General features: G+C 34.6%; 1 protein-coding gene across 2 annotated transcripts in view; it reads right to left on the reverse strand.

The window, feature by feature from the left end:
- Window positions 1-18,492, reverse strand: part of PLXDC2 (plexin domain containing 2) — a 276,657-nt gene that overhangs the window by 96,963 nt on the left and 161,202 nt on the right. For both annotated transcript variants that reach the window (XM_035319312.1, XM_035319311.1), the window contains one exon: window positions 13,628-13,697. In XM_035319312.1, coding sequence (XP_035175203.1) covers window positions 13,628-13,697 — 70 coding nt within the window. The remainder of the gene's footprint in view (window positions 1-13,627; window positions 13,698-18,492) is intronic.

The raw sequence follows: 18,492 nt of genomic DNA on the forward strand, positions 1-18,492 counted from the left end.
GAACACATTTCAGATTTTTTTCAAAGTTGAACCATATCCTGCTAATGCCAAACTATGGTAGCAGGACGGTAGGTAGCTCCATGTTTTGGAATTTGTGTCCTCTTTAAAGCCTGCACTAGTTTTCCGAAAATAACATTTTTCCAAAAGGAATGTTGCACAGATAAAAGAGGAAGAAACAGTTTAATATGTCTCATTGATGCCTATGATTAGAGAAAAAAAGAGCAATTTCACACAGATCACACCAACAAGACAAAACTTTCCAAGCAGCTGTAGAAGAACAAAAGCTACCATGTGTCCTCAATTTCAGAAATCAATTGCATTTCAAGAAGTAAGAACACAAGAAGTAAGAAGTAAGAAAGAAGTAAAGATGTCTCCCATAGAGCAGTTTTCTATGAGCTGCACCATGGCAAGCACGGTAGAAACTAAGCAACCCAATACAAGTAGCAAGTCCTAAGAGTGATTCCATTCCATTGTATAAGACATTGTCCAGAAATAAAATGTGGAAAAAACTACCCAATTGTGATATCCATGTAATGTGAATATGAGGTAGAAATCCAAATACATAAGTATATAAGAAAAAAAAATCTGAATAGGAAGCACAAAATAAAAAACGTGCTGCAAAGGATGCATTTTTTTTAGTTTTCAAACATTTGATAAGTTTAAGGTGCTTCTGTGAGCAGAGCTGACCTTCAATATCTATATTGACTGCCAAAATTACTATTATTATTATTTAAAAAAAAAAAAAACAACAAGACGTTAACACAGCTATATTTCACAACAACTTTTCAGCCTTGGAAGTATCTCATAATCTTCTTCACTGTGCCTAGACAGTACTACATTTTTTCCTCAAAGATTAATACTTTCAACACATTTGGAAGGAAAACATGTCTTATGAGATTCATTACAACTATGATCTTTGAAATCTCCTTAATCCTAACATGAATGTATGGTAGAAGTAGGTTAGTTTTCTGTCAATAAAATATACACATGAAACTCCACACTACAAATTTCCAAGCACATGGATTTTAAACTATAAGAGGGATAAAGTGCACTTCATATATTTTTCTACCTTTTTATTTCACTTTAAACCAAATACACCATTTACCATGGTAAATGCACATTTTATCACCATTCTAGTTTGCATGAAATTTAATTAAATTTACTTGAATAATTGATAACTAAACTGTTATAATATATAATTGACCTTATTTTGAGACGTACATTTACAGATAGGTATTATACTTGTGTTCCATTTCAGTTTCCAGCAAAAATGTGTTTTCTCAGTAACAACAGCAAGAGAATAAACCCCACATATCTATCAGTGAAAACAATACATTTAAAACAATCAAATTGTTTGTCATTTCAAATGTCCAAAGTGCTTGATAAGTAATTGAGTTACTTTTCACATAGGTTAAAACCATTGATCTCTCACAATGAAGATAGATTCATAATGTATCTATTAAAATTTGAATAAATATATTTTTTCAGTTTTAGATCTAGGGCAAGATTCTAAAGAACTCCAAATTACTGGAAGTACCGAGAGAACACAAGTTGCTCCACTGAAATGTTTTACTACATGTCAAGTGAATACATTTGAATTAGTGCCAAATATTATTTCTATAAATTATTATTTATAAATTTTTATATTTATAATATTTATAAATATTATTTCTATATATATCTGTATATTATAGATAGATATAGAGATATAGATATAGATAGATATAGATAGATATAGATATAGATATATCTATATCTCTATATATAGATATCTATAGATATTTTGTTGTAGTATTAAGCCATTGCCAAGTAACACCTTGTTTTATTTGGCTTCACTGCATCTTCCATTATGAAATCACACATCTACTGCCATTCAGCTCAAGCTGAACAGTCGCCAAACTAACTCACTCCAATTAATAACCTCTTAAATTAATAAGCACTATTTCATTGATGAAACAATAGTATAATACCACAATAATTTTTAGCAAAATTAAAGAGTCCCTTGATTCTTAAAAGAACCTCCATTTAAGTTTTCTTCAATAGCCTTTAGACTGTTTGCTCTCAGATGTGCATGCACATCCCAGACTGCCATGTGCAGGAGCTTGAAATCAAGTCACCATTTCTTCTCAAGAAGATAGATGCAAAATGTTTTTTCCAGGTAACTGGCCACAGACATTAAGGGTCATGATGCAATTTTACAAGGTTTTGTTTTTTTTCAGGTTGGTTAAAGACAGAGTTATAGGCTATATGTCATCTGGAATAGATTGTTTAGTATGGTAATAGGTGAAATTAAAACACTTTTAACGGGAACAGCAGGACAGACCCTGCATGCTAAGTTATGCCAATGTGTCTGGCAATACAAGGCAGCTTTGAACCCATAACACTTGAAGGAGACACACTGATGGCCCTATCCCCTTGTATATTCATCCCCTAATTTTTAAGAGCTAAGATCAGAACTGGTCAGTTCAGGCAGAGCAGGAACAGCAAGTTAGTGATTCTGACTACCTTATTGTTTCCTGGAGACAAACTTGAAAAACATGGACACAAGCTGCTTTTGAAGACTGAAACAGGAGCCTATTTGCATGTCACAATTCAAAACGACACATATAATGTATGGAATTATTACTATTATATGTACTTAGCATTTGAGGATCTGAAACAAAAACACTATCTAGAATAGTCTCTTCAATATCTGGGAACATGAAGAAGCTGTCCAAAGTATGTGGAAATAAAACACAAAAACAAATGTCTACTTTTGAGGTAAACTTTCAATGAAAAGAAAAAAAAAATTGATTCCTTCAATTCTTTTGTGACATTCTTATCATTAGTTTAGTACTTTATCACAAAATTTAAATATTAGTTATATTTTTTTCTTTTCCACTGCTCACATCTGGAAACATCTCAGGAGCAAGAATATGCAGGAGAAAGCTTGAAGGTTGGGCATGTTATTTAGTCAAATAACTGATAGAAGGAGGAGAGGATGTGAATGGAGTCAAGGCCAAAATTATAAGAAGTGGAAGTGAGTGAAGAAATTTAGGTCCCAGGTCAAAACTGACAAAGATGCATAGTAACCTATTTATTTCAATGGCCTTGGTTTCAAAAAAACAGACTGATATCAATCTGACAATTTGCAAGGGTAATGAATTTAGCAAGGACTGGCTTGAGACAAGGTTGTTGCCAAGGAAGGGATGATGTTATAATGAAGAAGCTGGCAATGGACAAGTGATTTTTCATAAAATGACTCAGACAGCAGTTGCACGCACTCTGTTTTCAAACTGCAGGGAATGCAAACTATGTAGCAGGAATTTGCTTTTCTTAAAATTCTCCAAGAGTCAAAGTGGGACAATCATCACATCCACAGAACAGTACTTTCAAGACATTAAGAAAATCTGCATTCTGTTAGAGTTCATAGTGAAATTCTGGGTGCAAACAATTCCTCTGACATTGACAGATCCCAAATAGAGAAATTAGAATACTTTATCTGAAGTAATAAGCATAAAAACACTTATGTGGTTTGGTTCACGAGTTTTTCATACTCACTAGCAGACTTCAGAAACACAGGTAGGAAATGGAAATTATGGGTAATCAGTAATTTTGGATATGACAAAGCAGACACTTAACAGGAAGAAAGAAAATATATTTATATTTTTAATAATGCAGCTGGTAATATGTAAAACTAAGTGACAAAATATCCTCTTAATGTGAAGCTGTGCTATCAGTAGGATTGTTCCAGTCTTTTTGGTTGCTGTCTTCTTGTGGCTTCCCCAGAATATTTCTTGCTTCCTCATTAGTAAAGACTGGCACTCTGGATCCCTGTGGGCTGCTCTGGAAATATTTTAGGATGCAATTTATTTTGCTAATTATATTTCTCCAGCAATAATTTCAGTGTTTGCTTTTAAGTCCTTCATTGATTTTAATTAAGCCTGCCTAAGCTTTCAAACTTTTCTTTCAGATAACAACAAGCTGTTTACTGCACAGCAACCAAAAACTCCATGCTCCTGGTAAAAATGCTTCGGACATATTGTCAGTGCTCAGTGAATTTGTAAGCTTGAAGTGAAAAAAAATGGGGAAGAAATAAGCTTCTCTTCCAAGATATTCCAAGCTGGAAACTAGGGCATTTTTTCAAGGATTTTTCTTTCTTATAATTCTTTTTTTCCTTCTTAATAAAATACAAAAATTCAGATTATCTGAGGATTTTCTGGAACAGTTCTTTGAATTATGCTTTTTCTTTTTTATTCTTTTTGTTTGTTTCTTAAATCAAGCATTTATAAGCACATTTATAATACCATGTAACATTGCATCATGGTAGAGATACTAAAGCTAATGTAGTGCAATGCAGAAGTATTACATTAAATTATAAAAATAATACAGCATATGTACTTAGCTATTGGATTAACCTTGAGCTAGTTTAAAAACTTTGCACTACATCTTCATATGAGCTGTTGAAATACCTTTTAAGGTATTAAACTGGACAGGAATAAAAAAGTGGAGAAAAGCCCCTTAATTTCTACAATAAAAATGTATTAACTGGATAGATAGGACTGCCACTGCATCATAGCTTTAAAAACACCATTTAGTTGAACTGACAAAAGTTTATGAGCTTCTTCCAACCATAATATTTCTAATATTTATCCTGAAAGAATACAAGACATTTTATCTACTAATATGCAAAAACTTTGTGCAAAATAGTCTCTTCTTCTTGTAATTAATGCTCTATGTAAATGTCTTTTGGAAAATATAGACTTTCATACTCTACCCGATGACTAGGGTAACCATTTCTGTTGCTCTGCTATTTCAGAAAAGGAGTGGCAGTGAGTATTGGTTCTGCCTTCTGTAGTAGAAAATTATTTTAACAAAGCACCTACTGTGAAGTGTTGCAGAGTTGTCTTGATACAATATACAGGCAATTAGGGGTATATCCTGTGGCAACATGTAGAGCTTTACAATCTGCTTCAGTAGCAGTAAGACCAAGACATGTTTTTCTGTGACTAGTTATTTTAACAGGCTTCCAAATGAGTCAGCCAAAACAGCCAGTGCAGTAGTCCATATAATTTACCAAAAACATAAGGAAAAATATGAACTTAATCAGTGTTTCATGATTAATAACATAAATATATGACAGTTATGGATATGAATGAGATGAAGCCCTCAGTTTCCCTGGTTGTTATGAACAATCAGCAAAGGTACGTGGTGCCATGGTACCAGTCAACAATAGCATCACATAGCATACATAATTTCACATCAAAAATTTTAATCTTACATTTACAGAAGCCTGAATGAAGGCCTACAAAAAGTGTCTACAAGCTTGCCTGAGAGGCAAAAGGAAAGAACCTTCACCATGACACACATAGGATCAAGCCCTTTACATCTAAATTAATAAGATTAGGAATTCAACACTTTCAAACAAACCTTACTTAGGAGGACCAGGAATAGAGCTTTTGTCGAAGTTGTATGTTAACTTTTAGAAAAGGACAGCTATTAATTATAATTGGGCAGAATTCAAAATAATAAGATTCTGACTCTTACTAGAAATACTGCTGTTTAGAGCAGTCCTTTGCATATGAACTGCATTTTCAACACATTTCCCAGCCTGATTGATATCTAACTTATCTATGCTTTGAATTACTTCCTTTTAAAAAAAAAAGAAAAAAAAAAAAGAAAAAAGAAAAGTATGTAACTGTCAGCAGTAGCTTTCACAAAGTGTATTGAAACAAAGGCATAAATGGATTGAAGTTTCATTTTCAAACTTGTAACATGCAACAAAACAAATGAACAATGTATTTTGTGAGAGATGTAGAAATAAAGACTTATGCATTAAAATTTTTATTATGATGTTAAAGCACCATATTATTTAAACTTTGCAATGCTACAAAAAGGACACTGTAAGTTATGTCTACTATAAAATTCTACAATAAAAAGTAGCGGATTCATTTTAGACACAACCTATACAACTACTTCCTGTAAACCTCAGCCTTAAATAGGCTAATGCCCTTCTATGTGAAGGTCAGAGTGATGTCAAGGCATATGGATTTTTTTTTCCCCCCAGAAAGCTTATTATTATCTTTGCCCTGTTTCTGGGCCAATTTCTAAGGATAAAGCATAATGCAGGAACAGAAATAATTTTAAGAGTTAACTGATGGAAAGAAAGACAAAACAGAATTTCAGGGGAAGTTGATACGAGGGCTCCCCCCTTACAGGAGGAGGAAAGGTAGCTCCAGAATGGACACTTGACACAGGAGTAAAGACAAAGGAAGCTATACAGGGAGGAAAAAAAATACAAACAGCTGTGTTGTAATATAAGACATCAGAAAACGACAGGATGTGAAGAGGTAAAAGAAAGCAGTTCTGTGAGCTGATATTTGCCAGTCAATAGCCAGCTCTCCACAGTCCTTCAGAGTTATTTGCCTACTGGTGATGACAAGTGTAATCCCCTGTAATGGACACAGGGTAGCCTGAGTCACTGATTTTGGCTAGAAACATCGTGATGTACACTCTGCTTTATATCACCTTTGCCATTTAACAGCTGTAGTCCATAAAATGACTTTTGTTATCAAAGAGCTCTTCATTAAGTAATGAACACATTTCCTGCTGGCTCCTGTGTTAAAGGGTCTAGAGCAACAGAAATGACCAGAAAGGCCCTGACCCACATTTCTGAGTGGCTCCAACAAGATGCGTCACTCAGTAGTACAGTGATACTCCAGATATCCCAGTAAAATAACCCATACAGATTTTACTCCATCTACCCACTGTTTTTTAAAGCTTAAGAAATTTTACGAGTGATGCAAGGAAAACATGTGAGCATATTTGTCCTCTGAGGTCTGGAAATCTCCAGATAAACTTCCACTAATATAGGCTAATCCCAGGCTGCAAATTCACAGCCATCATCACCCTTTCCAATCTCAGATCCTAACCATCTGGATCCTTCTCTTTACATAGAACAGGGACAGATTTCCCTCCTGCTCAGACGTATTACTCTGTGGGCCAATACAAAAAGATGGAGCTCAGGAAGTGCAGCCTCAGACCTTACTCCTTTAACAGTAGCATGCTGTCTTTTTCACTTTTTTTTTTTTTTTTTTTTCCTTGAAGTATTGCAAAATGTGATGCAAAATTACATTATAATTCTGTGCAGTTCGGTAATTATTTTTCATAGTATCCCTCCTCAAAATGTATAGAATTTAAACTTTTAAGCAGCAATCTAGCTAATTAACTCAAGATTCTTCCTCTCTTGCTACTTTCCCACAAGTTACATGCACATTTATAAAGAGTTTGATACTAGAATATAAAGAGTTTGATACTAGAATAAGCACTACTCTCTTCATAAAAGATGTGAACCTGCTGTCCCAGTTGGTGAGTTAAGAGGCTGTGCTCAGGTGCTTCCTGGTTGCTCATCAGCACAAGCTCTAAAAACAGCAGTTTTCAACAGAAACTATATTTCACCATTTTCAATGCCTGTGATTTTGCCTTGAATCAGTACTGGGTAAAACATCTGCAGTTTTGATGAAAGGCTATATAGTGTCATCTTAGATGAAAAATGACCTCTCTCTTCAGTAAGTACAAATATTTTAGGACATAACCTGACTTTAGGCAGTAACACGATCATACAAAGGGTTCTTGATTTCAATTTTAGAAAATTGCAAACATTTATTTGATAACAGCGTGTTTTTATTTTGGGATTCTTTTTTTTTGTCTGGTATTCTTTCCATTATTAATGGTAGTAGGAATGCTCAGACAGCATGGCCCCACTAAGAATTATTTCAGATAATCCCTAAACCTGCTGCTAAGGAATGCACCTCCATTGAAGGATCATTTAGAATAAGTTATCTTTTTTCTTTTTTTCTTTCCTTTTTTTTTTTTTTTTTCCCCTCTTCCCCCAGTAGCTTTTCTTAAAGCAGTCTTTACAAATTTAACTGCTTGCTCTAACTTCAGGAGGGCAATGTGAGAATGAATTGCCATTCTCAGGTAAATACCAGAAACTCCCTACAAGATGACTAGCAATTGTCCTCTCAAATATCACAGGATGGAACAGCTGACTGCTCTGCTGAAATGTGTCAATGCTTTGTGTCTGTCGAATGCTACAGAAGTGTCTGACAGGCTGTCTAGTTTCCAGATCTCTGAGCAGTAAGCTACAGAAATGTAGAAATATATGGTTTGCTTTTCAAAGGTCCATCCCTACTGTATTACAAAACTTATTGCACATTTATTCTTTTAGCTCCTGCTGCTGTAATTCCAATATATCCTCATCAGCCCTCTAACTTCCTTGGTTAGTTTTGGCCAATATATGCTGTATTTGGCATCCCACGTCATTTCAAACTTCCAAAATATTTTATTTTCAGTGCTATGTTTCAGTTGTCTACAAGGTTCCATGTTAACTATATTTTGACTGATTTAGCATTTGCAAACTTTTAAACAGAGGTTCCTTGTTGTAATTCTCATAAGATTCCTACCTATGCAGAACATTTTTAATAAATGCTTTTTCTCTGCAACAAATTTGAGTCTTTTGTGCCTTTTTTTTTTTTTTTTTTCTCTGAATATGTATTTGTGCATTTGATATTTCATGGATTAGGTGGACATTTCTGAAACCTTCTTTGTGCTAACTGGTAAAATAACCCTATGGTTAACAAACCCAGACTAATACATTAAAAACAGTAAACATCCATACCTGAGCTCATCACCCCAAACTCTCTTTGTAATGATATAATACGTTGACAAACAGAGAGAATTAGATACAAGAGGCAGTTCATTCAACCTGCTTTAAACATCTGCCTTTGGCATTCATTGACTACTGACTATATTGATTACATCTCTATTGACTGTACATGAGCTAAGGATGACAAACATGGACATGGATGCAATTCATCTATCTGTGTTGACATCTTTTCTCTATAATCTATTAATTTCACCTATAAATTTGCCTGCAGGCTATTCCAATGCTCTTAACTCATGGCAGAGTTATTTCAGATTCTGTGCACTTTCACCCAAGTGCCCCTTCCAGAACCACCTGTGATCAACCCATCATGAATCAGCTAAGCTTTCACAAAGCAATAACCATGTCACTCCCTCCTTTTGCTTTCCTTCACTTAATACTAATCTATTGCTTTTCTGTTAATTTTTACTTCTTCTTGGTAATATAAATTTTATAATTTATCAAGATGTGATTTTTTCATTGAATGTCCAGGTTGTTACAGACATGTACAAGGTTGCTGGAACAGTGATCTCTGCCTATTAGAAATCATCAGATGATTGTTCTTGCCTTGTTCAGTTTATAATCTATTCTATTCTCCTACAATTCAGTGGTTTGCCTAGTGTAACCTATTACTAAGCACGCTAATTTGCATGTTTTTCCACATATGGATTGAAGCCTGCCACACTTATTTGCTCTTTTTTTTTTTTTTGGTCATTTTTACAATATTTTTATTTCTAAATTTGCATACCTGAAGAATTCACTCACTGACAACATAGTAACCTGCGTGATATAGAACATATACAACACCAAAGAATTGTAACATTGAAGTTTTATATTTTCATTCACATTTTTCTCTCCTGTGACACTCATCTGTGCTCTATGACACAATGGTGCAACAACTTGCCCACTGGGAGCTACTACTGAAATGTACAGCATGTTCTAGTCATGATATAATTATCTTGATCAGTCTAGAAAAGTTCTGAAGAGGTAGATAAATTTTAACAGAAACAGCTTTGGAAATTGTAACAAAACAAAACAAACAAACAAAAACAAACCAAACAATAACAACAAAACCCACAAGAGAATCCAAGTTTATAACTACTTGTCAGAAAATTCTATGATTCTTAGGGGATGTACACATGGTTTTCATTTTAATGACTGTTCCTGAAAGATTACCTAAATCAAAGGTCATATTGACCTGGCAGAATGCCTTAATATGTTTTGGAGCTTCTAGATGCTGCTTTGCCACAAAACAGGTTTAAGGCGAAGTAAATGCACTGTCAAATAAGGTAAAGTTATTGTCACCATGTACTCTCAGGTGCCCCTAGTAGTAATTAGCCCCAAACTAACCACCAGTTTTACACATCTATTTGAGGAAGAGTTTTGATTTATTTTTTTGCCTGTACAAATACATGGGTTATATTCTAAACATCTTTTCTACGTATTTCCAATATTGAAAGCTTACAGTTATAGACAAAAATCACAACAGAACATGACATTACTTTAAAAATGGGGTTTATAGAAATCTGAGGAGACATGCTTCTATGACAAAGAACCACAAATTCCTAATTATGTTAATAATTTGAAATTATTTAAATTACTTTAAATAAGTTTATTTAAATTTAATTCATATTAAATTTATATTTAATATAAATAGCTTTGTTAAACATAAACTGAGGATATTGTGAGTAAAGCCCGTAAACTAGTTATTTTTACTCCCTGTACTAAATAAAAAAATAAAGAGAAAAATAAGTTGAGTATACGCCTCAGAAATTTAAAAGGCATCTTAAGTAACTTGGAAACCGTACTATGCCACAGCACAACCTACATAAAGAAAAGAGGAAAACACTAGAGTAGGCATTTTTATCGTGACAGGGATTTAATATACCATTGTCCCCAACTTTCCTTTTGACAAGGTTGTTTAATTCATGACTGGGAGGTAAAAAACAGTTTGCAGCATTGTCATTAGCATCATTATTCATATCCTGTTCCCCAGAAAGTGTACATTTGTCATGTGGGACACCTGTACACATTAATTTTGCCATTCTTTTCATCCAAGAATAACCTCTTGATGTTTTCCAGATCTCTAATAATAAAAATGCCATTATAAGATGTTGACTACTGACAAATAGTAGATTATACAGTATTAAAAGGACCTGTCCTTACCTAGCCTTATTGTTAGGCTACCACAGGCGGGAGAGGTGGGCCAACAAGAATCTTATGAAGTTCAGCAAGGAGAAATAAAAAGTCCTGCACCTCAGGAGGAAAAACCCCAGGCACCAGTACATGCTGGGGGCCACCCAGCTGCAAAGCAGCTCTGCAGAAAAGGACTTATAAGTCCTGGTGGACACTGAGTTGAACGTGAGTCAGCAATGTGCAATGTGCCCTTGCTGCTAATGCTAGGCTAACACTATTCTTGGCTGCTTTAGGGACAGTTCACTAGCAGGTCAAGAGAGGTGATGCTTCTACTCTACTAAGCATTGCTGAGGCCACACCTGGAGTACTGTGTCCAGTTCTGGGCCCCCCAGTACAAAAGAGATGTGGACATACTAGAAGGAGCCGAATGTAGAGCTACCAAGATAGTAAAGGGACTGGAATACCTTGGGGACTGGAGAAGAGAAAGCTCAGGGGGATCTTGTAAATGTTTGTTAATGCCGGAAGGGAGGGTACAAAGATGAAGCCAGGCTCTTTTCAGTGGTTCCTAGTGCCAGGACAAGAGGCAACAGGCACAAACTGGAACACAAGAAGTTTCATCTAAACATCAGGAAGAACTTCTTTCCTGTGAGGGTGATGGAACACTGGAACAGGTTGCCCTGAGATGTTTGGCAGCTCTGTCCTTGGATACCGTTGAAAACCATCTGGACATGGTCCTGGGCAACCTGGTCTAGGTACCTCTGCTTGAGTAGGGTGTTTGGACTAGGTGGCCTCCAGGGTTCCCTTCCAACTTCAACTGTTCTGTGACTCTGTGATACAAGTCACACTGCACCACAGATAACTTGTGGTAACAAACTTTGCAAATAGAGCCTAAGTGGAACATTTATCGGAGGGTTATCACAGAAATAGATCTTTTCCTGCCAAAGGCTTGGAAGACTTAAAGTTGCAGAAGTTGCATCCTGTCCTGAATTGACAGGATGACTTACAGTTACTGAGCTTTATTAAGGTAATATTTTTAAAGTGATTATTGACTAGATCTCACATTTTCATGTTTAATTTTGAGCATGAAAATTATGGAAGTGTAACATGAAGGACAGAAGCATCTCTGTACTAACATCAGTAGCCTATATTGAAAAGAGTGATGTTAAAATGCTATTTAGCTTGACAATAATCCACAATACAGCACAGTACAATTGTATTTAGTAGAAGCAAAACAAAAAAGTAGAGCAAAACAAGAAGAATTATTATCATTCAGAGTTCCATCAACTATAATAACAAGATAAAAGAATTCCGCAAATCTGCGGTTGACCCTAAATACCTGCAAGTTTTCTTTGTTGTACTTGTATTATTTGTTTTTAAATAAATAAATAAATAGTCCATAAATGTTCTACACTAAAAGAATTTTCTTTCCCTTGCAAATTGCTATTGCACAGCTCTCCTTGAGGGCCAAACTTTATTCCTAGTAATGTGTTTAGGGGCACGTGGAGGAGCCTGATCAAAGTAGCATTTCAGTGACAGGCCCTCATTAAAAGTGATGACCCTGAAGAGTGACCAAATAAAAAGAATTACTTGAAGAAAGAGTGAACTTTACAAAGTTTCAAGAAAACAAGTTCAGAAGTAGTAATTAGCAGGCATTTACAGAATGAACTTTGTCCCCATTGCCGCTGCTTTAGCTGTGCAGGATCCATCCTACCCCATGCGTTCACTCCACATGAAATTCAACTCCTCTAGCATTAGGATACAGAGCTAGGTGTCAGTGGTCAACCACCAAAACAACTAAAAATCAGACAAGCCCCAATATGACAATCAGTCATTCACAGCTCATCTGGTTTTTCTCAGCATCAAAATGCCATTGCTGACCAAGAAGAAAAAAAAAAACTAATGCTGAAGTCAGCCCATAATTCTGCTATTATTTATTTTATTAGTGATTTTGACTGCAATCCAACCATTTCATATCAGACTTTTTTCACCTCTGTCCATCTCTTGAATTCTCCTACTTTGGTAGCAGAGTGGAGATACTAACACAGAACTTCAGACATCAGCCTGCACTCCTGCTCCTACTCTCATTGAGGCTCTGGTTGCTGCTCTGCCCTAACCTTTTATTTCTACTCTCCCTGTTCAGAGCTCCAGTGCAACGTCCTCAGGTCCTGGCCAACTGGCCACCCACAGCATGAGAAGAAGAAACCTTGACCAGGGATAGGGCAGGAGTGGTCCTGGTGACAGTAGCCCCTATTTATGTTTCTTGCCCTATTGCACCTCTCAGCAGACCTCCACAAGCCAGAGTCTGTGACTTGCTGGACATCTTAAAGATGAAAGTATGCTGCAGTTGCGCTCTCCACGTTGCTTCCCTCTGCCACTCTTTTTTCCTTTTCTGACCCATGTTACATACTTCTACCAGAACTTATCATCACTGGATACTAAATCCCCTGTCCTCATGCAGCCCAAACCTGCTGACTTTTTTCTCCCTTGTTTTGGCTCCAGCAGTGTCTCCATGAGTGCAGATGTTATACACACACACAAATGTGATTGCTGGGGGCAGAAAACAATGCTATAAAGTCTTCTACTGAGAAGGTTTTATATCAGTTAAACTCATGGAGCTTGAATTTTCATGATATTGATATTTTGTAATTTTCTTTTATGTGGAAAGCAAAATTCCCTAAAGAAATACTGCAGCTTCTCTCTTGACATGTATGGAAGAAAAAAAAAAAAAAAAGAAAGAAAAAAGATTTAAAATACCTGCAAGAAACTCTTCTCAAATTACACAAAGTAAACAGTTAGAAAGCCACTTACCCCCAGTTGCCACTGTAATTTCACGTAGAAAATGGCCATAAAATGGAAAATCGAAGGACAGATTTACTCTCTGAAAAGCACAACACCAGAAAATAAAATCAATATTGTGCAGAAAGGTAAGAGAAAAAAAAAAAAAGAAAAAAAGGAGTGTTCTCCACTTCAAATATCTGTTTCAATAATTGCTTTTTATTTTTCACTAGAACCTTGTTATTCTAAATTTGGAATTGTCAACAGTTAACTGGGAACAATTCTGCGTATCACTGCTTTCAGGCTTTATGTTTATCTACATAACTGAAGACTTTAGAAAAAAAGAGAAGATATCTCTCAGTCAGAATTTATGACTTTTATAAGAATGAAATTAAGAAAGATTTGTTGATTTTTTTTCCTAAACAAACAAAAAGCAACAACAAAAACCAGTTTAAGCATCTTTGTTAAGAAGAGCCATCTATATCACAGTTTTACAGAATCCCTGCTCAGCTGTTTTGGTGGTGGGTGGTTTGCTCCTCAGACACGTCTTTTCAGATTCAGGTGCTCTCCCTGACCTCTTGATGTTAATTATGTGCTTATCTGATTAAAACATGTAACTGGAAAGCAATTTTTTCATCAAATCTGAGTTACACAACTTCCCACACCTCTTTATAATACTAAACAGGAGCTGAAGTTACTTATACAAAAATAAGCAACAGAAGTACTAGCAAGCTTTACCTAAACTACCTACAGCAAAATACAAAAAGAAAAAAAAAATCCTCTGACAACCTACAGGTTACTATCAGATGACTTCATAGCAGAGAATAGTAATTTGGAGATTTAGAGAACAGACCTCACCTCAGGTCTTCATAAAGTACCATTCAAATTCACATTTATTTTCCCTTTCTGCCTATGGCTCTCTCCTTTCCCATCTATTCCACTGCTTTCCTACAGCTCGTTGACTAATGTGACCACCCACTGTTATCACCTGGTGTGCTACCTGTCTCAACTCTGAACAAATCAGTAGCCATGACAGAAAGGTGTGCTGAAATTCCAGAAAAGTATTTTCATTGCTTTAAAGTTATATCCCATAAAAGCATATAATTTGCATAATGGCCTGAAGCCTAAATAGGAACTGAGTATGCAGCTCATTGGTATTTGACATTTAAGAGGAGTTACTGCAGTAAAAATTGGTTTGAAGATGGTTTGTTGTTGACTATTCTTTGGCTCTAAGCTTTGATGTCTCCACTTAAGAAAGGGCAAGAAAGAAAAGAAGAAAAAGGAAAAAAATATTTATATTTTATTTGTTTATTATTATTATTTACAGATTATATCTGGGTTATATACTATTACTCCTTCTCTCAGGAAGGATTATATTTACATCCACTAGAAATGTTTACAGAATTATTTAGCATGAAATTAACAGTGAAAGATTTACAGGAACTTTAAATTAAAATTTCTTTCCACTTAAGTGGAAGACGGAATTTTGACAGGATTTATTAGCACTTTTTTTTTTTTAAAAAAAAAAAAAACAACTTTTAATTAGAATGCAAAATCCATTTGCATTGTGTTAATTGGATTGAGTAGGTTCTAATGACCTCTTCTGTATGTATGTAAATATGTATCCACAACCAAACATTTTTAATCACATTGGCATAGCAAAAGACAGCTCATGAATGAAGTTAAAATAACTTTTTTTTTTTTAATGTTTTAAAGTTTTCACTGTTGAGAATGTGTATGCTATGTTTATGAATGTATTCCACTTAGATTATGTTCTAGTTCTACCTTACGTAATTTCCACGAACACTGTTAAAAAAATAAAAATCTGACCAGACCTTCCCTCTTTCCGTTATGCAATATTATCAATTTTTCCTATTAACTTTCTGAATTACCATTAAACTGCTTTTAAGAGGCATAGTTGTCTTTCACAGTCCTCTGAATCGTTGTAATACAGATATTAGGATAATTACAATGTTTGCAATAGATAAAGCTTTAATCTTATGCCCTCTCAAGCCAGATATTGATCTCTTTGACTTCTATCAAAAAGTGATGGCCTAAATTCTGACAATGAAATAGGTGTTTAATACAGACAATTACATATTTTATTGAAGACTTCTTATTTTTGGGGGGATTTTTTTTAAAAAAATAACCACAAGAAATAAATGTCTATTTAATTTTGCCACTATAAAGCATTTCTTGTTTTTCAGAAAGAATTCTGGAATTTTTGACCTACTTATGGAAAAATAATTTTTCCATGTATAAATTACAGAATGGACTGACAGGAAAGAGAACTGAGCACGGCAAGCATGAGTTACTCCTGTATTTCAGTCAGTGTTCAAATAATTAAATATTATATGTCTCATCTAAACTGAGCATCCAAGTCACACTGAAAATTTTACTATAGAGTCAAGAGGACAGTAGCAATGTTCTGAAAACAAACAAACAAACAAAAAAACACTATTACTGATATAAATCCTATAGAGCTATACATTTTAATTGTTCCATTAATATTGGTTTATTATTTTCCGCAAACATTGGTTATGCTCAGCCAAATCACTTCACAGATCCTCTCTTCATTTCCTTTCCCTGCAACAAGCCCTGGTGGTTTGTGGAAGCTCATAGGATTAAATACTTCTGAATGAAGAAAGACACAAATTCAGTTAAAAATTTTTAGCATTCAAAGACTCCCTGACCTTATAAGAAAAACGCATTACTACTTAATCTTTAGTAATTTAACTCCTTGTTCTCCTATCAAATTTGAAAGTAATCTTAAAGAAATTATCAGCACTTTAATCTACAAGTCACAGAAGAACATGACTCTTTAAAAGACATTTTGCACAGTAAAGTTTATATTTATGGATGAGAAGGGAAGACAGGGCTACTTAGTAATGTATGATCTACTAAGACTACAGATGTTATACAGTTTTTTTGAAGCTACAGATGTTATACAGTTTTGCATTTTTTTTTCTACCCCCCAAAAAATCACCTTGAATGTCTGAAAAAAAAAAAAAAAGAATAGATCAATAAATCCATAGAACACTTATTTTTCTTCTAGATTCAATATTAGAATCTCTAATTGATTAAAATAACTATTTTGATTTTTTTCTTAATTCTTTCTGAATTAAGGAAATTCAATGGAGAGTGGATTAAGAAGATGTTACTAAAAGCAGAGAAATTTTCCTGTAAAATATATAAACAGTTGATAAAATTTATCTTCTTTAAAAATAACTTAGTCATGTAAAACACATTATTGTTGTACGTTCAGATACATTCATGAAATTTACTATAAAAACATAAAATATAAAGTCTTATGGGATAAAACTAGTTGACAATCTTTCAGCCTTCAGAACAGATATGAAATAAATTGCTGAAGAAGGGTTCTTTAAAATGGCATGTAGACACGTCTGCAGCCAATCTAGTTCACAGATCAAGATAGTTTGGTAACTATGAATAGAGATGAATGTCAGATGAATGTTATATTTGGTTCACTGCCTTCTCTACTAGAGCTGGCAGGAAAGACAGAGTGGGCAGATAATGATAAATGGAAATGTCTTAAACCACTTCACTTGGGGAGAGCAAGTTGAAGCTCTCATGTTCAGGAGCCTGCCATGCTCCACATTGATCCCATACCCAGCCTAGAAACATTAATTCATTTTAAACCTCTGTTTCAATAACTTCAGCAAAATATCCCTTTTGGAACCGACATTTTAAAATGTAGAACTTCATAGACCCAACTAGAAACGGTAATGTTTAGAAAGAGAGAGTGGAAGGAGACATCTTCAACAGGTTAAAATTTCTTAAAGGAATTTCACTAATATTTATCTTCCAAGACGAATAAATTATTTTTTCTTTTTTTGTGTGTGTGTGTTTGTGTGTTTCAACTTATATAGTTATTTTAACTGCTCTATTAGTTTTTGCATGTTTCCATTCTCTCTCAACACAGAGCACCAGAATCCCAGGTGAAGAAGGCAAGGCAGAAAGTATAGGTTCTTACTTTTAGGTACTCTTGGAATTTTTTCTCATTAGAAACAAACTGTGCTAAGAAAATAGACAATACTTTGCTTTATTAAATCTACCCAAAAGATATACAACTGCCTGAACCCTCTGTATTTTTATTGGCTACTTAAAGTCTTTTTGGCTATAAGGAAGGTATTTTATGGTTTGGACTCTCTGTTAGTCAAATGTAGCAGATTTATCACCCCACTTTTTTTTTTTAATGCATTTTGAGCTAAATACCAGTGTATCTCTTCTTGCTGCCACTGACATTCCTCTGAGCCAGTCACCTGGCTGGTGCCAGGGAAATAACAGATAAACTGAGAGAAAAGAGGAATTTAACAATTTAACATAGATTTTCTCTCAGCTTTAAAGCTGTTAAACACCTTTTCATCTCATAAACAAAAAAACACAACACATACAACTCAACAAACTGTACAACTTTAAGTAAAACGTTAGCTTTATTTTATTTTGTATTGCTTCATTTTTTAAACTGGCATAATCCAACTTTTTGTTGGAGCTAAGTTAGTGAAATAAGAATCTCACAAACCACAGTTCTGATTTGTAATTTTTTACATTTAATTTGTGTTAGTATTGGCTCTTCTTTGCACGCACTGTTAGCCACAGATCAGATATGAGAACATAACTTGTAAATCATATTGTATTCAGTTATATATGTAAGGAATCCCATATTTTCATACCTGTTTTACCAGGTAACAATAAGTTAAACAAAATGGTTATTTACACTCTTAATAATATTTATTTGCTGTTAGCCTGAAACTGCAATCACATCTATCGCTTCTGTTGCTTTATGACATAAAGATTTTTATCGTTCTCCCAAAAGAAAAAGTTAGTATGACATTTCATACAAAATTGAACTGGAAACACAGATACACTTCATGGAA

The sequence above is a fragment of the Oxyura jamaicensis genome, chromosome 2 (assembly GCF_011077185.1).
Source record: "Oxyura jamaicensis isolate SHBP4307 breed ruddy duck chromosome 2, BPBGC_Ojam_1.0, whole genome shotgun sequence".
Taxonomy (NCBI): domain Eukaryota; kingdom Metazoa; phylum Chordata; class Aves; order Anseriformes; family Anatidae; genus Oxyura; species Oxyura jamaicensis.